Genomic DNA, 22977 nt, shown 5'->3' on the forward strand with positions numbered 1-22977 from the left:
ATTGTAATTAATGGAATTTCTCTAATGGTAGAAATAAGCTTTGCTGAGACAGAGGGATGTGATCTGAAGATATTGTGTAAAGTGGGAACTAAAAGGTTTGATAATATTGCACTGTAGCATTGAAAGAAGCCCTTCAGCCCATCTAAACTGTGCCATATTTTTATGCTGCCAGGTCACATCTACCTACACCTGGACTATAGCCCTCCATTCCCCTCCCACCCAGGTACTTATCAAACCTTTTTAAATGTTGAAATTGTACCACATCCACCAGTTCTCTGGCAGCTTGTTCCACACTTGCACCAGCTTCTCTGAGTGAAGAAGTTCCCCCTCAGGTTCTCCTCAAATATTTCACCTTTGACTCTTAACCTATGACTTCTCGTTCTACTTTCACCCAACCTCAGTGGGAAAAATAAACTTGCATTTACCCTATCTATACCCCTCATAACTTTGTATTTCTCTTTCAAATTTCCCTTCATTCTCTAACGCACCAGGCATTAAAATCCTAAACTATTCAACTTTTCTCTATAACTCAGGTCCTCAAGTTCTGGCTGCATATTTCTAAATATCTTATTGATATCTTTCCTGTAAGTAGGTTACCAGAACTGCACACAATACTCCAAATTTGGTCTCCCCGATGTCTTCTATAACTTCAACATAGCATCTCAACCCCTGTACTCAGTACTTTGATTTTTGACAAATGTGCCAAAAGCTCTCTTTGACCCTATCTACCTGTGATGCCAATTTCAGGAATTATGGATCCATACTTCCAGATTTCTTTGTTCTACCACATTCCTCAGTTCCCTACCATTCACTATGTAAGTCTTACCCTCTTTGTCCTCAAAAAGTGCAACACCTCACACTTTTCTGCATTAAGCTCCATCTGCCATAATGGAACCTTAACAGTGGTATGAGAGAGGGTTTGGCCAAAGTAAACTGGAAAGATATGCTGGCAGGGATGACAGTAGAGCAGCAAAGGCATGAGTTTCTGAGAAAAATGAGGGAAGTGCAGGATAGATGTATTCCAGAAACAAAGAAATACTCAAGTGGTAAAATAATACAACCATGGCTGACAGGAAGTCAAAGCTAATGTAAAAGCAAAAGGGGAGCATACAACAAAGCAAAAATTAATGGGAAGATAGAGGATTGGGAAGCCTTTAACTAAAAAAGTAACTAAAAGAGTCAGTAGGAGGGAAGAGATGAAATTTGAAGCAAAGCTAGCAAACAGCATCAAAGTGGATAGTAAAAACTTTTTCAAGTATGTAAATCATAAAGGAGAGATGAAAATGGATATAGGACTGCTAGAAAATGAGGCCGGAGAAACAATAACAGAGGACAAGGAGATGGCAGATGAAGTAAATGAGTATTTTGCATCAGTCTTCAGTCTGGAAGACACTAGCAGTGTACCTGATGTCGAAGGACGTGAGGGAAGAGAAGTGAGTGTATTACAAGGGAGAAGGTGCTCAGAAAGTTGAAAGATCTAAGAGAGTACATAAGTCTCTTGGATCAGATGAACTGCACCCTAGGGTTCTGAAAGAGGTAGCGATAGAGATTGTGGAGGCATTAGTAATGAACTTTCAAAAATCATTGGACTCTGGCATAGTGCCAGAGCACTGGAAAATTGCAAATGTTGCTTCATTCTTTAAGAAAGGAGGAAGGCAGCAGAAAGGAAATTTTAGACCAGTTAGCCTCGTCTCAGTGGTTGGGAAGATGTTGGGGTCAATTGTTATGAATGAGCTTATGGAGTACTTGGTGACACAGGACAAGATAAGACAAAAGTCAACATGGTTTCCTTAACAGAAAATCTTGCCTGACGAACCTGTTGGAATTCTTTGAGGAGATTACAAGTCAGATACATAAAGGGGATGCAGTGGATGTTGTATATTTCAACTTTCAGAAGGTCTTTGACAAGGTGCCACACATGAGGCTGCTTACCAAGTTAAGAGCCCATGGTATTATTGGGAAGTTACTGGCATGGTTAGACCATTGGCTGTTTGGTAGGAGGCAGTGTGTGGGAATAAAAGGATCCTTTTCTGGTTGGCTGCCAGTGACTAGTGGTATTCTGCAGGGGTTGGTGTTGGCACCTCTCCTTTTTAATGCTGTGTATCAATGATACAGGTGATGGAATAGATGGCTTTGTTGCCGAGTTTACAGATGATATGAAGATTGGTGGAGGCGCAATAGTGTTGGGTAAACAGGTAAGCTGCAGAAGGATTTAGATTAGGTGAATGGGCAAGAAAGTGGCAAATGAAATACAATGTTGGAAAGTGCATTGTCATATACTTTGGTAGAAGAAATAAATATGCAGACTATTTGCTAAATGGGGAGAAAATCCAAAAATCTGAGATGCAAAGGAACTTGGGAGTCCTTGTGCAGAACAACCTAAAGGATTATTTGCAGGTAGAGTTGGTGCAATGCAATGTTAGCATTCATTTCAAGAGGTCTAGAATACAAGAGCAGGGATGTGATGCTGAGTATTGTGAACAGTTTTGGGTTCCTCATCTAAGAAAAGGTGTGCTGCCATTGGAGAGAGTTCAGAGGAGGGTTTACAAGGATGATTCTGGGAATGAAAGGGTTATCATATGAGAAACATTTGATAACTCTGAGTCTGTACTCGCTGAAGTTTAGAATGATGAGGGGGTATTTCATTGAAACCTTTGAAAGGATTAAACATGGTAGATATGGAAAGGATGTTTCCCACGGCAGGGGAGTCTACGACAAGAGGGCATGGCCTCAGGATAGAAGGGTGTCCATTTAAAACAGATGTGGAGAAATTTCTTTCGCCAGAGGGTGGTGAACATGGAATTTATTACCACAGGCTGTGGAGGCCAGGTTGTTGGTTGTATTTAAGGTAGAGCTTGATAGGCTCTTGACTGGACACGGCATCAAAGGTTACAGGGAAAAGGCCAGGGAGTGGGGCTGAGGAGGGGGAGAAAAAAGAATCAGCCATGTTTGAATAGTGGAGCAGACTCGATGGGCCAAATGGCTTAATTCTGCTTCTAATTCTTATAGTCTTATGGTCTTAACTTGATTCAACTCCTATGCTTATTTCACCATTGAGAAAATTAGCGTATTCTCAGCTGCAGATTTTAGGATGTAGTAGTGCCACAGGATACTGTTCTCTGTTGCCCTTTTCTATGCACAATCCAAACATAACTTTCCCTGCTTCAGTTATTTCCCAACTTTCAATTAAAAGGTCCAGCTCTCTTTGCAATATGGTAACATTGAGAAATGACATTTATTAAAAAAATAATAGATGTCTCCTTTCTAAATATAGGAGAATGGAATTTCAGCAAGATTCACCCCTCACCCTTTTCCCTTGTTGAGTCAGAATTGGAGCAGCCTTCCCTCATCTGCTCATCCCATAGAAGGTAAGATCAGACTTTGTGCTTTTCTTTCCTTTTCAGTATTGTTTGAATATTCTGGCTCTGACTAGCTGCCTTGCATGTTCAGGTCATGTTCTGTCATTTCTTTAACTGTTGCTGGTCTTATCAGAGAATCAGAACTTCTCCATAATTTTCTGATAGTTGTTATTAAATAAATATGCAAAATCTTGCTAATTTTAGAAAGTCTTCTGAATTTTGGAAGCATCATCAAATGACGTGAATTCTCAGGGTTTTTTTTGTATAAATTTTGCAAGAATTTGGACTTGCTTTTGAATTGCATTGTGTCCCTAGAGAAACTTATGAAGGTGAATGGCTGAGTTTTATTCTTGCTATTAGCCTTCTGACATTTTCTTTCCCAAGCAGCGGTGGACAGCTTACAGTTGCAGTTATGGTCTGTAAATTGGCCTTACAACAATGATTGATATCAGATTTTCTCTGTAAAAATTGCTACCAGTTAAATTTTATTGAGGATAGGTTTCCAATATTTTGGTTATAATTTGTGAAAAATGAGTTAATTCTTTTGAGTGTCATTTGTGAATGATTTAATTGAACTCCCACGTAAATATTAATAAGATCCAACTGCTAGCCTGCTAATGACCTGCGGTCAACAATATTAGCCAGCAGCTAAAGCAGCAACAGTGGCAAACATGCTGTGGATGAAGAAAATACTGTTTACAGTCATTTTGAACCACCTGCACTGCACAGATCCGGGTCATTAAAATCTACCCAAGGATATTAATTTACGATACGGAGTTCACTTAGCCTGAAATGCTGCTTTTTTATCTGATGAAAGGTTAAATTGTTTGCTTGTACTGCATGTTTGGAGATATTCCTGATTTATAATTCATTGGCTGTGCATAGTTCAGCCAGCTGTAGACCCTGAGGAATGATATAGTGGTGTTTTGACCTGTTGACCTCCATAGATATTTTATTACTACATTTGAATTCCACCTTGAAGCTTGAAGCATTTACGTTATGTGCTTGGGCACAAGGTACCTGCCATACTTGCTGCAGGCTCTGATACTATCTGAAAATAACAAAATAAAATCTCCTTCCTACCTCAAATGTTATCTGCTATCTAATTCTCTCCACTTCCATGCAGTGTGTGGTTAGTGGTTGTGTGTGGGGAGAGATTGTGGACCTAGGGTCAGTTCCTGTACTTTTTAATAATAATTTAGTTTAGTAGCAAAATGATAGTCGTCAATGAGAGAGATAGCTGATGGATTCAAGAATACAGCTGACACATAACCTTTTTCAGTTTCTTTACACTCACCATAACTTAAAATATGTTGAGTGGTATGAATGCAGGTAGAATGTTAGCATGATCAGAATGAAGAGCATTTAAGTAAAGTAGAATATTCAGCTAAATGTAATTTGAAAAGAACCTTACACCCTCTTCTGTGCCTGACTACTTACATCTATCTGACCTAGGTGAAAGATTAGAGCCGATCAATGAAAATGTATTAGATCAGTGTTTCCCACCCTTTTTTAGCCCAGGTCTAAGGTTATGTATGAACATAGTAAGTGACTATTGTTCTACATAGTGCAGCATAGAGTTAATTCAATTCATTGTATTAACTCAAAAGCTCACCCTTTGTAATTGACAGCAATAATATCTAAAAAAAATTCCGATTACTACCACTTTGAAAACATATTTTAGAATCAATCGGGAATTTTATTCCTCAGAGTAAGATAAATGTCCCACAAAGGCATTACAAGATCTCAAAATGAAGCTTGTAGACTGTCTTGTTTACACTATAGTAGTGTTTCCCAACCTTTTTAAGCTCAGCGCCCCCCCCAAAGCACTTTCATACTTGCCAACACCCCCTTAAAGCACCTTCATACTTGCCAATACCTCCCTTAGGCACAATATACTTCCTGGTGCCCCCATAGCGTAAAATCATTTCTACCATATGCTAACAGGAGAAAAATGATTCTGCTTTAAATTTTTATTTGTCTTTAAACCTAGCTTACACAGACCGTGTGTGCTTTGACATCAATGTGATCCTTGAACTTGATGGTTTTTTGCAAGAGTTGAAATAACTGCTTGGAGTTGTGACAGCAAAAGCCTGAAGTCTAAGTGGTTTCTGTTTTTTCCGAGTATGTGGTTCACTGCACTGAAACCTCTTTCAACGAGGTAGGGGGATGGAAATGCAATGTAGAGCAGTTTGGCTCTTCAACAAAGACTAGGAAACATTTTATGACAGTGTAGCCACATATCACAAAAACTGACAATTTTGAAAAGCATTTTTGCTTCATCATCACTGTGAATTTTGATAATTTCTTCTTGCAAGCTCTCTTCATGTCTTCCACATTGTAAAGACATGGGTTAATTATGCGGTCTGGAATTTCCCGATTATTCAAGTCCTTGAATCGACTCTGGAAATCCTTCTTTAGTGACTACAGTACTCTTGCAAATCACCGTCTGTGAGAGAGAGTGCCATACTTTCCATGCAGGGAAACTGTGAGAACATTCTTTGTCAATCTACATTTTGTCATACAGATCAACTAGGTATTCCATGTCTCCACATAGAAGTTTAATCTTGTTTCCCAAGCTCTTGTCGACCAAGAGCCAGAGTGTCAAAAAGATTTAAAAAGACGTTTTAAGCAGCAGCTGTTTGATGGCCAATGCACTTCGGTGTGAAGAAGCAAATGTCCGAACACTTCGTCATTATCTTGGCATAACTGGTGAAATATTCAGCTATTTAACAGATGAGTTTTAACTTTGGTGATAGCAGATGTTACAATAGACAATAGGTGCAGAAGTAGACCATTCGGCCCTTCGAGCCTGCACTGCCATTTTGAGATCATGGCTGATCAATTCCTATCAATACCCAGTTCCTGCCTTGTCCCCATATCCCTTGATTCCCCTATCCATAAGATACCTATCTAGCTCCTTCTTGAAAGCATCCAGAGAATTGGCCTCCACAACCTTCCGAGGCAGTGCATTCCAGACCCCCACAACTCTCTGGGAGAAGAAGTTCTTCCTTAACTCTGTCCTAAATGGACCTACCCCTTATTCTCAAACCATGCCCCCTGGTACTGGACTCTCCCAGCATCTGGAACATATTTCCTGCCTCTATCTTGTCCAATCCCTTAATAATCTTATATGTTTCAATCAGATCCCCTCTCAATCTCCTTAATTCCAGCGTGTACAAGCCCAGTCTCTCTAACCTCTCTGCGTAAGACAGTCCAGACATCCCAGGAATTAACCTCGTGAATCTACGCTGCACTTCCTCTACAGCCAGGATGTCCTTCCTTAACCCTGGAGACCAAAACTGTACACAATACTCCAGGTGTGGTCTCACCAGGGCTCTGTACAAATGCAAGAGGATTTCCTTGCTCTTGTACTCAATTCCCTTTGTAATAAAGGCCAACATTCCATTAGCCTTCTTCACTGCCTGCTGCACTTGCTCATTCTCCTTCAGTGACTGATGAACAAGGACTCCGAGATCTCTTTGTATTACTCCCTTACCCAACTCTATACCGTTCAGATAATAAAAAGTCATGGTTTAAAAAAAGTCGCTGGCTAAGGCACAATTGATTGCAAATAGACTTGGAATGACTTTTTTCACAAATGCCACTAAACCAGCTTGGTGACCTGTCATATATGGTGCTGCATCTGTTGCACAAGAAATCATGTTCCTAATTGGAATTCATTTATCCTCAGTATACATTTTGAGCTCATTGTGGATTGATTCTCCTTTAATATTTTTAAAAAACTTTTTACTAAAAAGAGAATCTCTTCATAAACTTTTCCATTTCTGTTAAGCCATACATATGCCATTAGCAATGCGTTGTTGTCTTGCACAGTTGACTTATCCAGTTATATCCCAAGTTCTGATTTTTGTAGCTCTGTGCATAGTTGATACTCAATGTCTTCACCCATTTCTTCAATACGATGAGTTACAGAGATATTACTCAGAGGAATTGATATTAAAATACTGGCACTCATTTTGAGAACAATGGTGAGCACTTCTGATACAGCAAGCATTATTAATCTTCTACACTTTTCTATCATTTTGGAAATGTTATAAGAAGCAGTGAGTCCACTATCAAGGTAATTTTTAGCTTTCTTGGTACTCAACACTGTTCAAATGTTTCTTTCATCTTCTGGAGCTGAGTAATACCATAAGTAGCTTTTTCAGAGTGTCTTTTACAGAAGTGTTCCTGCAATCTTGATGGATTCATTAGACAGTACAGTACAGGCAGTCCCCGAGTTACGTACGAATTCCGTTCCTGAGTCCGTCTTTAGGTCGGATTTGTACATAAGTCGGAACAGTCCGGTATTATTTAGCGTCAGTTAGTCAAACGTTTGTCTTAGTATATAGTATATATTTTACCTTTCTATGTATATAAGACACTTAAGAAACATATGTGTTCCAATAATTAAACCACTGCGTTGCTTAGTAATAATTGTTGCTTTCATCGGGCAGGGCCTTTCACATGCTCCATTATTCTCACTTTATCTGTTATCCTTTAAAATTGTTCCGATTGTTGACCAACTGTAGCCTAACGTTTTTCCAATGACCGATGGCGTTTCACCTCTTTCCAAATGCTTTATTATTTCCACTTTATTTTCAATCGCAATTGCTTCCCATCAATGGAACAGAAACACTGAGGGCAGCGGGTCAGGAGCTCCACTGGCTCCCAAGGGCCGCTGGGTCCTAAGGACCACCACACTGAATTCCCCGGGTCCTAAACTCCACCGCACTGAGATAGGTTAAATGGGACAAGTGGGGGCTGTGCTGGGTTTGGGTATTTGATCCTCCACAATATTCCACGTGGGAATTTAAACTGGAGGCGGCAGTGTTTTTTTTAATGAGGTCGAGTTGCGAGCTCGACATCAACCCGGCACGGGAGCGGTCTGTCACTAAATCGAACTCGGAAACCTCCATTCTCGAGCCCGGTGCTGATCTCACTGCACCACCAGCCGACTGGAACGGGGTGGGGGGGAGCGGGGTGTCAGGGTGAATCTTATTAAGAAAAATTTAAGCCAAATACAAAGTTAAATACTCAACACAGTGTCAACGGCAACGACTTAAAATAGCAGACGGTGTCACGATCCGACCTAAAATGGCGGATGGCGTTCTCCTTCTTCGGTTCGTAAGTATGAGTTGTCTGTAAGTCGGAGGTTCGTAACTCGGGGACTACCTGTATTACAAATAAGACACATGAGGCGTCATTGATTGATGGGAACAGAATAAAACCATACTCCAGGTATATAACGTTGTACTGATGCACTTTCTGTAGTTCTGTTTCTTAGCAGGATTAGAATTCAAGGCCTACCTGCCTTCAGACTCATTGAGATTGTGCCATACATATTTATCCATCATTAATGGTGCTAAATTAAAATAAAAAAATTAATACAAACTGGGATGCTGATGATGGTAGCGAGCTGACATGATTGGTTAGGTCTTGTGCTGCAAGTCAGGGTGCCACTTACCATCCCCCCTCAAGAATCTTGAATGCCCCCCCTTGATGACTTCTGTTTCCCCTAACTTCCCCTTAGGACATGTAACTACCCCTTTGGGGGATGGTACCAGCCCCGTTAGGAATCACTGTAATAGATTGATATTGTATGCTTAAGACAACACGAGTGAATCTGCAGATGATGGAAATAAATAAAAAACACAAAATGCTGGCAGAACTCAGCAGGCCAGACAGCATCTATGGGAGGAGGTAGTGTCGACGTTTCGGGCCGAAACCTGAAGATGCTGTCTGGCCTGCTGAGTTCTGCCAGCATTTTGTGTTTTTTATTTGTTTGCTTAAGAATTTGTTTATGTCACCATGTTTGAGGTACAGTAAAACCAAGTATTATTAAACGTAGAAATATGGTGGTTTGGTTTACATGTACACTCTCTTCACCAGCACCTTATGTCTGTTGAGTGTACCAACTACAAGATGTTGTTCAGAAGGAAACATAAGTAGAAAGAGTAAGCCATATTGCCCATCAAACTTACACAACAAAACTTCAGTGATACATCCTAAATCCCCAACCTCTGTTGCATGAGAGCAGCAGATGCATGAGAATGCTACTACCAGCAGGTTTCCCTCTTCACAAGGAACTATATCACTGTTCTATTTGTGAATGAGTCAAAATCTTGGAACCCCCTACCTAGGCATTTTTAATTCATCCCCACCTTCTGGTTCAAAGTTTCAAGGTTCATTAATAAACAAAGTATGTATCTACATGCAGTTCTGAAATCGTTTTTTCCCAGATATCCAAAACACAAAGAAAAACATGAAAGTTGTTCAGAGAAATATCAAACACACCCCGCTGCACGAAAAAGAACAGCAACTCGATCATCAACCCCCGAACCCCCTCCCCTTGCACAAAATGTAACGAGCATCAATCTCAAACCCTGCTTTCCCCACACAAAAAAAACTAGCAGAGTGCAACAAGAGTATCAACCCCCAAACCTCCACCCCTCACACAACTAAACAGGAAAGAACGGGCAAAAACCAGAATTTAGAAACCATAACTTTGAAAAGGTACACAGTCCATGAATACAATAGTCCAATTCATAAACACAGAACCACGGTAACATCCTCCAACATCATCAAAAGAGAGAGACAACACTTGAACGCAGAGGCCTACAATAGGCTGTCCGCAGACTCCTTCTCCGGCAGCAGAGGAATCCCATCAGTGATCAAAAAGCAGGCAGTTGGCACTGAACTCTTGTTTGCCTTCCGCATATGCCTTTACACTTTAATCGGCAATTAATGGACATTTTAATTGGCGAAATGCAATTGGAACATAGGCTCACGTGCCATCTTGAAGTTTCTTTGCCCTGAGGCCATTTGAGGATGTGCTTGCTTCTCAGAGTCTTCCCAGAGATCACTAAGCTGTAAATCACAGGTTCTAGCAGTTCCAGAAACACATTTGAGATGAAAAACAGACGTAAAAGAAGTAAAGTAAGTATTTTCATAGACTATCTGGACAAGGGAATGTCGTACGCTGGCGCCGTCTTGACCAAAAACTAGCATGATTAGTAAATGCTCTGTGCACAAGTTATAATGGAATGTGAAAGAAATCAAGCTGATGCAAGTTTGAATCTCACCAGGAATTGGAAGAACTTGAATTAATTTTATTTTATAGTACTTGAAATTGAAGACAGATATGAATAATGCTCATGAAGCTGTTGGATTATCTTAAAATCCAAATTGTACATGAATGTCCTTTTAAGGAAGATAATTTGCTAGTTCTGTCTGTTTAATTTTGATTTGCCTTGTTTGATCTCTGGAGTAAACTGTTCAGTTGTATGGAATGGCTGTAAGTGATAGAGAACAAATATCAGTCTTTTAGAGATACCCAAATCGAAAGTAATTTTTTAAAATGAGATAATATTACAATAAAGAATGGTGATTGTTAGCAAAAGGCACATATCTTGTCATTCTGTAATAATGGATGTCATTAGAAGTACTGAACTTTCAATATATTCAGCGAGCCCATGATAAACCACCTACTTCCTGGCTCTGATAAATGCAAGTTGCTTAATTAACTTGTTAATGCCTCTACACCATTGCAAAAATATATAGCTATATTAAAAATAAATGGCATTAAAGAGTCAGTCCAGCAGGCAGAGCAGAAAAAGGCATAATAAGACAATGTGGCGACCCACTTCCCAGCACACTCGAACTGGCTCACAAAGTGGCGCGCGCCGGCATTGAGCCGGTCCCAAAGAGAGCACCAAGCCTGCTTCACCAGCAAGGGGAAAAGCCCGCGCGTGGGACGGGACTGTGAATATGCACCCCCTACAGTATTCCCGCCTGGGGAGGGCAGGAACAGGAAGGCTTTAAAGCGAGGCCGCGACGTTTGAATAAATCTCTCGCAATTGCAGGTCACCGACTACATGTCGTTATTTCAGCGCTGTGTGTAGCACACCGCTACTATTAGTGACCCCGACGGCCCAAACAATATTTGGACCAGAGATGAACGAGATGCTGTCCCTGGCTGAAGGACACAAGCCCTGCCTCATGTTTGGGCAGGCATTCCTGGAGCAGCTGCCCGAGGACATATGCCTGCTGCTGTACGACGCGGATTTCAGTGACCCCCGGAAGTTGGCGACCTGGGCAGACGTGCTGTGGAAAGCCTAGAAGGAGAGTGGGGCGTCCGTCGCACAGATCACCAGGCCACGCTCCCAGCAGCAGACCAGACCAGGCCCGGCCACAGAGCCCATTAACCCCAGAGGCAGGGGTGAGGAGACCAATGAACAATGGTGCTTCTACCACCAGCGGTGGGGCGCAGAAACCCACCGCTGTAGCCCGCCCTGCAAATTCCCGGGAAACGCCAGGGCCAGCTGCTGCTGATGGCTACAATGGCTGGCCATCGAGATAGCCTCCTGTATGTCTGGGACAAGCAGTCAGGACGCCGCTTTTTGGTCGACACCGGAGCCAAGATCAGCGTCTTACCTCTGACGAGTTACGACACCCGCAGCAGAGAACCGGGTCCCACCCTGAGGGCCGCAAACAGCAGCACAGTAAGGACCTACGGCACCTGTACGGTGCGGCTACAGTTCGGCTCCAGCCAGTTCACGCGGGACTTCACAATGGCCGCCGTAGCCCAACTGCTCCTGGGAGCGGATTTTTTGCGAGCTCACAGCCTACTGGTCGACCTGCCAAAGAAGAGACTGGTCTACACCGAGACCTTTCAAACGTTCTCCCTGGGTGAAGCCCAGTTGCCGGCCCCACACCTAGACTCCATCACGCTGTCCGACAGCGACTTCACCAGAGTCCTGGCGGATTTCCCATTGGTTCTGGCGCCGCAGTTCACGGCAGACATGCCCAGACACGACGTACAGCACCACATCCCGTCACAAGGACCACCCCTCCACGCCCGTGCTCAAAGGCTTCCCCCGGACAAGCTCCGACTGGCGAAGGAGGAGTTCAAGAGGATGGAGGAATTGGGGATCATACGGCGGTCCGACAGCCCATGGGCCTCCCCCCTGCACATGGTGCCCAAAGCAACAGGGGGCTGGAGACCATGCGGCGACTACTGCAGGCTGAACAAGGCTACAACACCGGACCGCTACCCTGTGCCGCATATTCAGGACTTTGCACCAAACCTGCATGGCGCACGGATCTTCTCCAAGGTAGACCTCGTCAGGGGATACCATCAAATCCCAATGCATCCAGTCGACGTCCCCAAAATGGCACTAATCACCCCGTTCGGCCTTTTCGAGTTCCTCCGCATGCCGTTCGGCCTGAAGAATGCTGCACAGACGTTTCAGCGGTTAATGGACGCGGTGGGACGCGACCTGGACTTCTCTTTCATCTATTTGGACGACATCCTCATAGCCAGCAATAGTTGTCAGGAGCATCTGTCTCACCTCCATCAACTCTATGCCCGACTGAGTGAATATGGCCTAACAATCAACCTGGCCAAATGCCAGTTCGGGTTCGACACCATCGACTTCCTGGGCCACAGGATTACTAAAGACGGGGCAACCCCTCTGCCTGCCAAGGTAGACGCGGTCCTCCATTTCCCCTGACCCAACACAATCAAAGGCCTTCAGGAATTCGTGGGTATGGTAAATTTCTACCACCGCTTCCTCCCTTCAGCAGCCCGAATCACGCGCCCCCTGTTCGCCCTGATGTCGGGTAAGGGCAAGGACATTACCTGGGATGAGGAGTCCGCCGCCGCTTTCATTAAAACCAAAGAAGCCTTGGCAAACGCCGCGATGCTAGTGCACCCCAAAATGGATGTCCCTACCACCCTCACAGTGGACGCATCTAACACGGCAGTCGGTGGAGTACTGTAACAACTCATTGAGGGTCGCTGGCAAACCCTGGCGTTTTTCAGCAAACGCCTATGACCACCCGAGCTCAAATACAGTGCTTTCAACTGGAAACTGTTGGCGCTATACCTGGCAATCCGGCACTTCAGGTACTTAGAAGGTAGGTCCTTCACCGCGTTCACAGACCACAAACCGCTTACCTTTGCGTTCACGAAAGCATCCGATCCCTGGTCGTCCCGCCAGCAGCGACATCTGTCCTACATCTCCGAATACATGACGGATGTCCGGCGGATGCTCTCTCCCGCCCTAACCAAGACCTGTCCCAGGGGGTAGACTATGAAGCGCTGGCGGAGGCGCAGCAGGTAGACGAAGAGATCCCTAGTTACAGAATCGCAGTCTCCGGTTTGCAGCTCCAGGACCTCCCCGTAGGCCCAGGTGAGAGGACCCTACTCTGTGACGTCACCACTGGCCAACCCCGCCCCGTCATTCCGGCAGCCTGGCGGCGGTGTGTTTTCAACTCCATTCACAACTTAGTGCACCCCTCCATCAGGACAACTGTCTGGATGGTAGCCAACAGGTTTGTTTGGCACGGACTCCGCAAGCAGGTCAGTGAATGGGCCAAAACGTGCATGCACTGCCAAACAGCCAAGGTGCAGCGGCACACCAAAGCCCTGCTGCAGCAGTTCCACCCCACCCGCCGGCGTTTCAACCACATTCATATGGATATCGTGGGCCCCCTGCCAGTGTCGTGAGGAGCGCGGCACCTCCTGACTATTGTGGACCGGTTCACAAGATGGCCAGAGGCGGTCCCGCTCACCGACACCACCTCCGAATGTTGCGCCCGAGCACTGATTGCAACCTGGATATCTCACTTTGGTGTACCGGCCCACATTACCTCCGACAGAGGCGCCCAGTTCACCTCCAGCGTGTGGTCAGCTATGGCCAGCCTTTTGGGGACACAGCTGCACCACACAAATGCCTACCACCCACAGTCGAAATGACTAGCGGAGCGTTTCCACCGTCACCTGAAGTCGGCTCTCATGGCCGCCTCAAAGGGCCTAACTGGGTGGATGAGCTTCCCTGGGTCCTGCACGGAATCCGCACGGCGCCCAAAGAGGATCTGCACACCTCGTCGGCCGAGTTGGTGTACGGCGCACCCCTGGTCATCCCAGGAGAGTTCATACCAGCCCCAAGGGGGCAAGAGGAAGAACCCGCAGCAGTCCTGGGCAGACTACGCGAGAGGCTCGGTAACCTGGTCCCCATACCCACTTCACAGCATGGACAGAATCCGACCTGCGTACCCAAAGACCTGCAAAACTGTAAGTTTGTTTTTGTACGACGGGGTGGACACCGGGCACCGCTACAGCGGCCCTACAAGGGGCCGTTTACGGTGATCAGAAACAACGGGTCCACATTCGTGCTGGACATTGGGGGGAAAGAGGAGGTTTTCACAGTGGACCGACTCAAACCGGCCCATGTGGACTTGGCGCAGTCGGTCGAGATTCAGGCACCGCGACGCAGAGGCAGACCTCCCAAACAGAGTCCGACCCAGCCTGAGGACATTGGGGGGTGTATCGCTGGTTCTGTGGGGGGGTTATGGGGCGACCCACTTCCCAGCGCACTCGAACCGGCTCACAAAGTCGTGCGCGCCAGCATAGAGGCCGTTTCCAAAGAGGACGCCAAGCCTGCTTCACCAGCAAGGGGAAAAGCCCGCGCGCGGGACGGGACTGTGAATACGTGCCCAATACAGTATTCCCGCCCAGGGAGGGCGGGAACAGGAAGGCTTTAAAGCGAGGCCGCAAAGTTTGAATAAACCTCTTTCGCAACTGCAGCTCACCGACTACGTGTTGTTATTTCAGCGCTGCATGTAACACACCGCTACAACAAATAGGAATGCAAAGCTAATTTACATAGTTTTTAATTGAAGAAGTTTGACTAATAAGCCAACTGATTTACGAGTGTTGATCAGCACATGGGAGTATGATACTAATACTGTTACAGTGGTATTGTTGAAATAAATGTAGGACTGGCAACTTCTGAAAATGGAATCTTTCAGCTTGAGAAGGTGGATGTTAAATAGGATGCGGTACTGCAATATTGACTAAGGAGTCCTTTACTATATTAATGAGGAAGGATATCCTCAAAAGTTCTTGAAATGCGGCTCCAAATGGCAAAGCTTAGAAACAAAAATATACCATAGATTTCCTAAGAGGGAAATAGAGGAGAAATACAGTTAAAGCATAGGTTTATATTAGTTATATTACCCTATGCTTTGCCTATATATTTTCTCCAGTTATACTGTGTGTCCATGTGAGGCAACACTTAACCTCAAATCTGCTGGGGTCATCTATTGTGTCTGATCCCCCAGATGTGGCCTCCTCTACATTGTTGTAGACCCATCATAAGTTGAGGAACTGCTTTGTTGAACACCTCTGCTCCATCCACCAAAAGCAGAACACCTGGTGGCTAAATGGTTTAATTTCCATTCCCATTACTGTTCCGACATGCCATTCTATGGCCTTTTCTGTTGCCAGAATGAGGCCACTCTCAGGGTGGAGAAATAGCACTTTATATTCCGTCTGGGTAGCCTCCAAGCTGGTGGCATAAATATTGATTTCTCCTTTTGGTTTAAAAAAAACCTTCCCCCACCCTATCCCTTTTTCTTCTATTACTCACTCTGGCCTCTTACCTCTTCTCAACTGTCTATCTTCTCCCCCTGGGTCCTGTCCTCCTTTCCTTTCTCCTATGGTCCACTCTCCTCTCATATCAGATTCCTTTCTCTCCAGCTATTTACCTTTCCTACCCACCTGACTTCACCTATCACTTTCTAGCTAAACTCCTTCCTCTCCCCCCACCTTTTTATTATGGCACCTTCTCCCTTCCTTTCCAGTCCTGAAGAAGGATCGTGGCTTGAAACGTCGACTGTTTATTCATTTCCATAGGTGCTGCCTGACCTGCTGAGTCCCTCCAGCATTTTGTGTGTGTTGCTGTGGATTTCCAGCATCTGCAGAATTTCTCGGGGTTATATTAATCTTCGAATTATATTGGTTGGGAGTTTTGAAATTGCCTCATTTGAACTAGGATTACTGTATTTCTTCAGCAGTTTGATCGGGGCACGACTGTACAAGTGCGTGGACGTCAGTCAGTGAGAACAGCAAGAATTTAAAAGCGAGAAGAGTTTAAAGAGAGATGGTTACTTCAGCGGTTTGATCAGGGCACGACTGCACAAGCGCATGCATGTCAGCCAGTGAGAACAGCGAGAAGAGTTTAAAAGCTTTATAGAGCGGGTGATGGAGTAGAGGGAGCCACAGTAGGAAGGATTTGGCTCAACAGGTGTGATGGGCGGAGGCGAGGTTGGTTGCCTGAGTAAAATACAGACAGGAAGAATGTGTGTGAGGACAGTTTTCTGTGCTCGGTGTCAGATGTGGGAGGTCTGAGAGACTCCCAGCCACCCGAATGGCCACATCTTTGCCAGGTGCATCGAGCTGCAGCCCCTTAGGGACTGGAGATGCAGTTCGATAACCTTGGTCTGGTCAGGAAGTGATAGAGAGGAGCTATAGGCAGGTAGTCACACTGGAGCCTGGAGAGACAGATAAGTAGATAACAGTCAGGAGAGGGAAGGCTAGGAGCACCCCTGTAGCTGTACCCCTTGACTATAAGTACTCCTGCTTGAGTACTGTTTGGGGGGGGGGGGGAACGGCCTATCCAGGGGAAGTAAAGCAACAGAGTGGCTCAGAAGGGTAGGGAAAGGAAGAGGATAGCAGCAGTGACAGGGGACTCTATAGTTCGGGGGTCAGACAAGCGATTCTGTGGACACAGGAAAGAAGCACGGATGGTAGTTTGCCTCCCAGGTGTCAGGGTCCGGGATGTTTCTGATCGCGTCCATGATATCCTGCAGTGGGAGGGAGAACAGCCAGAGGTCATTGTACATATTGGTACCAACGACATGGGCAGGAAAAGGGAGGAGGTCCTGAAAGCAGACTACGGGGAGTTAGGAAGGAAGCTGAGAAGCAGGACCACAAAGGTAGTCATCTCGGGATTACTGCCTATGCCACACGACGGCGAGTATAGGAATAGATTGAGGTGGAGGATAAATGCATGGCTGAGGGATTGGAGCAGGGGGCAGGGATTCAGATTTCTTGATCATTGGGACCTCTTTTGGGGCAGCAGTGACCTGTAAAAAAAGGACGGGTTGCACTTGAATCCCAGGGGGACCAATATCCTGGTGGGGGGTGTTTGCTAAGGCTCTTGGGGAGAGTTTAAACGAGGATTGCTGGGGGGTGGGGACCAAACTGAAGAGACGGTGGAAGAGGTGGTTGGCTCACAAGTAGAGAAAGCTTGGAGAGGGAGGATGGGTAAGTGATCAAGAAGGGATGTGCGCAGACCGATGGTTTGAAATGTGTCTATTTTAATGCAAGGAGCATTATGAACAAAGCGGATGAGCTTAGAGCATGGATCAGTACTTGGAGCTATGATGTTGTGGCCGTTGCAGAGACTTGGATGGCTTAGGGGCAGGAGTGGGTACTTCAATTGCCAGGCATTAGATGTTTCAGAAAGGACAGGGAGGGAGGCAGAAGAGGTGGGGGCATCTCTGTGGGTGGAAGTTAGGAATAAGAAGGGGTCAAAATCTCTACTGGGTGTTTTTTATAGACCACCAGTAGTAACAGGGACATCAAGGAGCAGATAGGGAGACAGATTCTGGAAAGGTGTAATAATAACAAGGTTGTTGTGGTGGGAGATTTTAATTTCCCAAGTATCAATTGGCATGTCCCTAGAGCAAGGGGTTTAGATTCAGTGGAGTTTGTTAGGTGTGCTCAAGAAGTTTCTTGAGACAATACTGTATGTAGATAAGCCTACAAGAGGAAAGGCTGTACTTGATCTGGTATTGGGAAATGAACCTGGTCAGGTGTCAGATCTCTCAGTGGGAGAGGATTTTGGAGACAGTGATCACAATTCTATCTCCTTTACCATAGCACTGGAGAGGGACAGGAACAGACAAGTTAGGAAAGTGTTTAATTGGAATAAGGGAAATATGAGGCTATCAGGCAGGATCTCGGAAGCATAAATTGGAAACAGATGCTCTCAGGGAAATGTACGAAAGAAATGTGGCAAATGTTCAGGGGATATTTGTGTGGAGTTCTGCATAGGTACGTTCCAATGAGACAGGGAAAGGATGGTGGGGTACAGGAACCGTGGTGTACAAAGGCTGTTAAAAATCCAGTCAAGGAGTAAAAAGAGCTTATGAAAGGTTCAAAAAGCTAGGTAATGATAGAGAGCTAGAAGATTATAAAGCTAGCAGGAAGGAGCTCAAAAAGCATTTAGGAGAGCCAGAAGGGGCCATGCGAAGGCCTTGGCAGACAGGATTAAAGAAAACCCCAAGGCATTCTACAAGTATGTAAAGAGCAAGAGGATAAGATGTGAGAGAATAGGACCAATCAAGTGTGATGGTGGAAAAGTGTGTATGGAACCAGAGGAGATAGCAGAGGTACTTAATGAGTACTTTGCTTCCATATTCACTACGGAAAATTATCTTGGCGATTGTAGGGATTACTTACAGCGGACTAAAAAGCTTGAGCATGTTGATATTAAGTAAGAGGTTGTGCAGGAGCTTTTAGAAAACATCATCAATGAGGACAGGAGAGGTTCCAGAGGATTGGAGGGTTGTGGATGTTGTTCCATTATTCAAGAAAGGGAGTAGAGATAGCCCAGGAAATTATAGACCAGTGAGTCTTACCTCAGTGGTTGGTAAGTTGATGGAGAAGATCCTGAGAGGCAGGAATTATGAACATTTGGAGAGGCATAATATGATTAGGAATAGTCAGCATGGCTTTCTGAAAGGCAGGTAGTGGCTTACGAACCTGATTGAATTTTTTGAGGATGTGATAAACACATTGATGACGGTAGAACAGTAGATGTAGTGTATATGGATCTCAGCAAGGCATTTGACAAGGTACCCCGTGGAAGACTTACTGAGAAAGGAGGTATGGGATCCAAGGGGAAATTGCTTTGTGGATCTAGAACTGGCTTGCCCACAGAAGGCAAAGAGTGGTTGTAGACGGGTCATATTCCTGTGGTGTGCCTCAGGGATCTGTTCTGGGACCCCTACTCTTTGTGATTTTTATAAATGACCTGGATGAAGAAGTAGAGGGATGGGTTAGTAAATTTGCTGATGACACAAAAGTTGGAGGTGTTGTGGATAGTGTGGAGGGCTGTCAGAGGTTACAGCAGGACATTGATAGGATGCAAAAATAGGCTGAGAAGTGGCAGATGGAGTTCAGCCCAGTTAAGTGTGGAGTGGTTCATTTTGGTAGGTCAAATATGATGACAGAATATAGTATTAATGGCAAGACTCTTGGCAGTTTGGAGGATCAGAGGGATCTTGGTGTCTGAGTCCATAGGACACTCAAGGATGCTATGCAGGTTGGCTCTGTGGTTAAGAAAACATATGGTGCATTAGCCTTCATCAAACATAGGACTGAGTTTAGGAGCTGAGAGGTAATGTTGCAGTTATATAGGACCCTGCTCAGATCCCACTTGGAGTACTGTGCTCTGCTTTGGTCACCTCACTTTCGGAAGGATGTGGAAACCATTGAAATGGTGCAGAGGAGATTTACAAGCATGTTGCCTGAATTAGGGAGCATGCCTTATGAGAATAGGTTGAGTGAATTTGGCCTTTTTTTCTTGGAGTGATGGAGGATGAGAGGTGACTTGATAGAGGTCTATAATATGATGAGAGGAATTGATTGTGTGGATAGTCAGAGGCTTTTTTCCAGGGCTGAAATGGCTAGCATGAGAGGGCACAGTTTCAAAGGTGCTTGGAAGTATGTACAGAGGAGATGTCAGGGGTAAGTTTTTTATGCAGAGAGTGGGGAGTGTGTGGAATGGGCTGCCAATGACGGTGGTGGAGGCAGATACAATAGGATCTTTTAAGAGACCCCTGGACAGGTATATGGAGCTCAGAAAAATTGAGGGCTATGGGTAACCCTAGGTAATTTCTCAGGTAAGCACATGTTCAGCACAGCTTTGTGGGCCAAAGGGCCTGTGTTGTGCTGTAGGTTTTCTATTTTTCTATGTTTCTTTGAAAGACAGAGGAGTGAAATTATTTAAGCGCATTCAAGAAAGTGTTTTGAGACAGTACGTAGTCCTATGAGAGAAGGAGCAGTACTCCATTCAATCTCTAGGGCAGCCTTTCTCAATCTTTTTGCTCTGGAGGAACCCTTGAAATAATTTTCAGATTTCAGGGGACCTCTGCGTTAAAATTATTGTATCTACAGCTCACAGTATGTCAGCATGATCAGTAAGTTTTAGATATGATAATTCTAAAATAATTGTCAATTCAGATTCAGATTCAGTTTATTGTCATTTAGAAACCACAAATGCAATGCAGTTAAAAAATGAGACAACGTTCCTCCAGAATGATATCACAAAAGCATATGACAAAACAGACTACACCAGAAAATCCATATAACGTGTGGCAATCCCCAATCCAGAGTCCCGAGAGGCTGCTGTGTATTAATATAGCGCTACCGTTTTAGCGCGTTTCTCGGAAAGGAGCTCCAAATCCACCAGATAAACAAGACCAAAAACTAAAGCTACAAGACCTGCACAAAACCACATAGTTACAACATATAGTTACAACAGTGCAAACAATAGCATAATTGATAAAAAACAGACCATGGGCACAGTAAAAATAGTCCAAAGATGTAAAAGGGCTATAAGTTCAAAAGAAATCACCACACAGTTTTCACAAGTCCCCAGGGTCCCGACAGACTCGCCATCCCACGCCGGCGGCAGAAGAGAGTACCCCCGCTATGGACTTCCATGGGGCCGCCTGACTCAGCCTCGCAGACGCAGCACGCAATGAAAGCTCCGTCGAACCCAGCCTCACAGATGCAGCACACACCGAAAGCGACCTGAACACAGTGGACTCCGAGTCCGTCGAACTTCCAAGCTGACGACCATCCCCTCTGGCACAGCTTCTCCGAGCACCATCCTCTGCCGATTGTATTAAGATGGCCCCGCCAACAGCCATCGGCAACGCAACCCCAAGGACTGGGGGCCTGTTCTTCCCAGCAGAGTCCCAGATCTCACAGCAGCAGCAGCAACAAAGAAGATCTTCCTGGAGATTTCCCGATGTTCCTCTGTGCTCCCACGTCCGTTTTCAGTTGATTATGATTGCGCACGGCACCCCACTTCACAAATAACAGATAATCAGCTCCGGAGTGGCCGCTGCAAGCTGCGTCGTGCCACCATCTTGGAAATTTGCACTTTCTCTTTATTGCTCTTTAGCGTAGAGAATGGGTTTTAGCCAAACCTTCTTGGGGAAAAAAAGGTTACGCTTAGCTTACGTTTCTTGAAATGAATCTCTTTCTTTCCCTTTCATAAATTTTAAAAACTCATAAGGCAAACATAAAAAATTTCTGTTAAATATCTGGCTTAAGCCAAAATGGGATTAAATTTTTCTAAATGTAGACTCAGTATATTTAAATAAAGCTTGTAAATTGATTTTAATTAATGCTATTTACAACATAAGACATAGGAGCAGAATTAGGCCATTAAGCCCATCAAGTCTGCTCCGCCATTCAATCATGGCTGATCCTTTTTTCACCTCCTCAAACCCATTCCCCAGCCTTCTCCCTGTAACCTTTGATGTTGTGTCCAATCATGAACTTATCAATCTGTGCCTTAAATACATCCAACAATCTGGTAACAAGTTCTATAAGTTCACCATCCTCTGGATAATAAAGAAATTTCTCCGCATTTCTGTTTTAAATTGTCGCCCCTCTAACCTGAGGCTGTGCCCTCTTGTCCGAGACTTCCTCCACCAAGGGAAACATCTTTTCCACATCTTCTCTGTTTAGGCCTTCCAACATTCGAAAGGTTTCAATGAGATCCCCCTCATCCTTCCAAATTCCAGTGAGCACACACCCAGAGCCATCAAATGTTCCTCATATGATACCCCTTTCATTTGTGGAATTATCCTTGTGAACTGCCTCTGTATCCTCTCCAATGCCAATACATCTTTTCACAATACTCAAGGTGAGGCCTCACCAGTGCCTTATAAAGCCTTAGCATCACATCCCTACTCTTGTATTCAAGCCCTCTTAAAATGAAAGCTAGCATTGCATTTACTTTCCTCACCACTGACTCAGCCTGCAAATTACCCTTTAGGAAGTTCTGCACAAGGACTCCTGAGTCCCTTTGCTTCTCAGATTTTTGGATTTGCTTCGTGTTTGGAAAATAGTCTGCATATTTAATTCAACTACCAGTGTGCATGACTATGCCTTTTCCAACATGAAATATTATTAACAATGTTTAAGCAGTGTGTTGTGACAACATCAGAATTTTGTTTTATAAGAGAAAGGAAACCTGTCATGGAGCCAACCATTGATGGGGCACCCACAGATGCCAACAGACTTCCTCGAAGGCAGGCCTTCTGTTTCCAGATATGAAGACAAAACATGAAATATATCTTGGTCTTTGGTTGTTTTGGTCAGCTCTTTGCAACAGAAAAAGTTTTCTTGAATTTCACCATCATTTACAAATCTTACTAATGCTACAATATGAAGTTTATTGGTGAAATCTGTTGACTCATCAACCTGGATGGAGAAGCTGTGGTTTTTCAGTTTATCACACAAAAGTTCTTCAGCATTATGTGATATGTCATCAACATGTCAACTTATCATAGTGCTTGAGAGTGAAACCTTTTCAATTTCTCATACTACATCTTGTCCATACATTTTACTGACTTTAATTTTACATGCTGGCATCATTAGGTTCTCACCAGCTATGTGACTTTTCCTTTTCTAGGTAATAACTTATGCTACTAAATAACTTGCTGCCTTTTTATTGTG

General features: G+C 44.5%; 1 protein-coding gene across 5 annotated transcripts in view; it reads left to right on the top strand.

The window, feature by feature from the left end:
- Positions 1-22977, top strand: part of gstcd (glutathione S-transferase, C-terminal domain containing) — a 230140-nt gene that overhangs the window by 27872 nt on the left and 179291 nt on the right. For all 5 annotated transcript variants that reach the window (XR_012098605.1, XR_012098606.1, XM_073042489.1 and 2 more), the window contains one exon: positions 3275-3368. Coding sequence is in view for 3 of the 5 variants with exons in the window: in XM_073042489.1 (XP_072898590.1) it covers positions 3275-3368 (94 nt within the window). In the remaining 2 variants the exon portion in view is untranslated. The remainder of the gene's footprint in view (positions 1-3274; positions 3369-22977) is intronic.

Source organism: Hemitrygon akajei, chromosome 4 (assembly GCF_048418815.1).
Source record: "Hemitrygon akajei chromosome 4, sHemAka1.3, whole genome shotgun sequence".
In the NCBI taxonomy this organism is placed as follows: Eukaryota; Metazoa; Chordata; class Chondrichthyes; order Myliobatiformes; family Dasyatidae; genus Hemitrygon; species Hemitrygon akajei.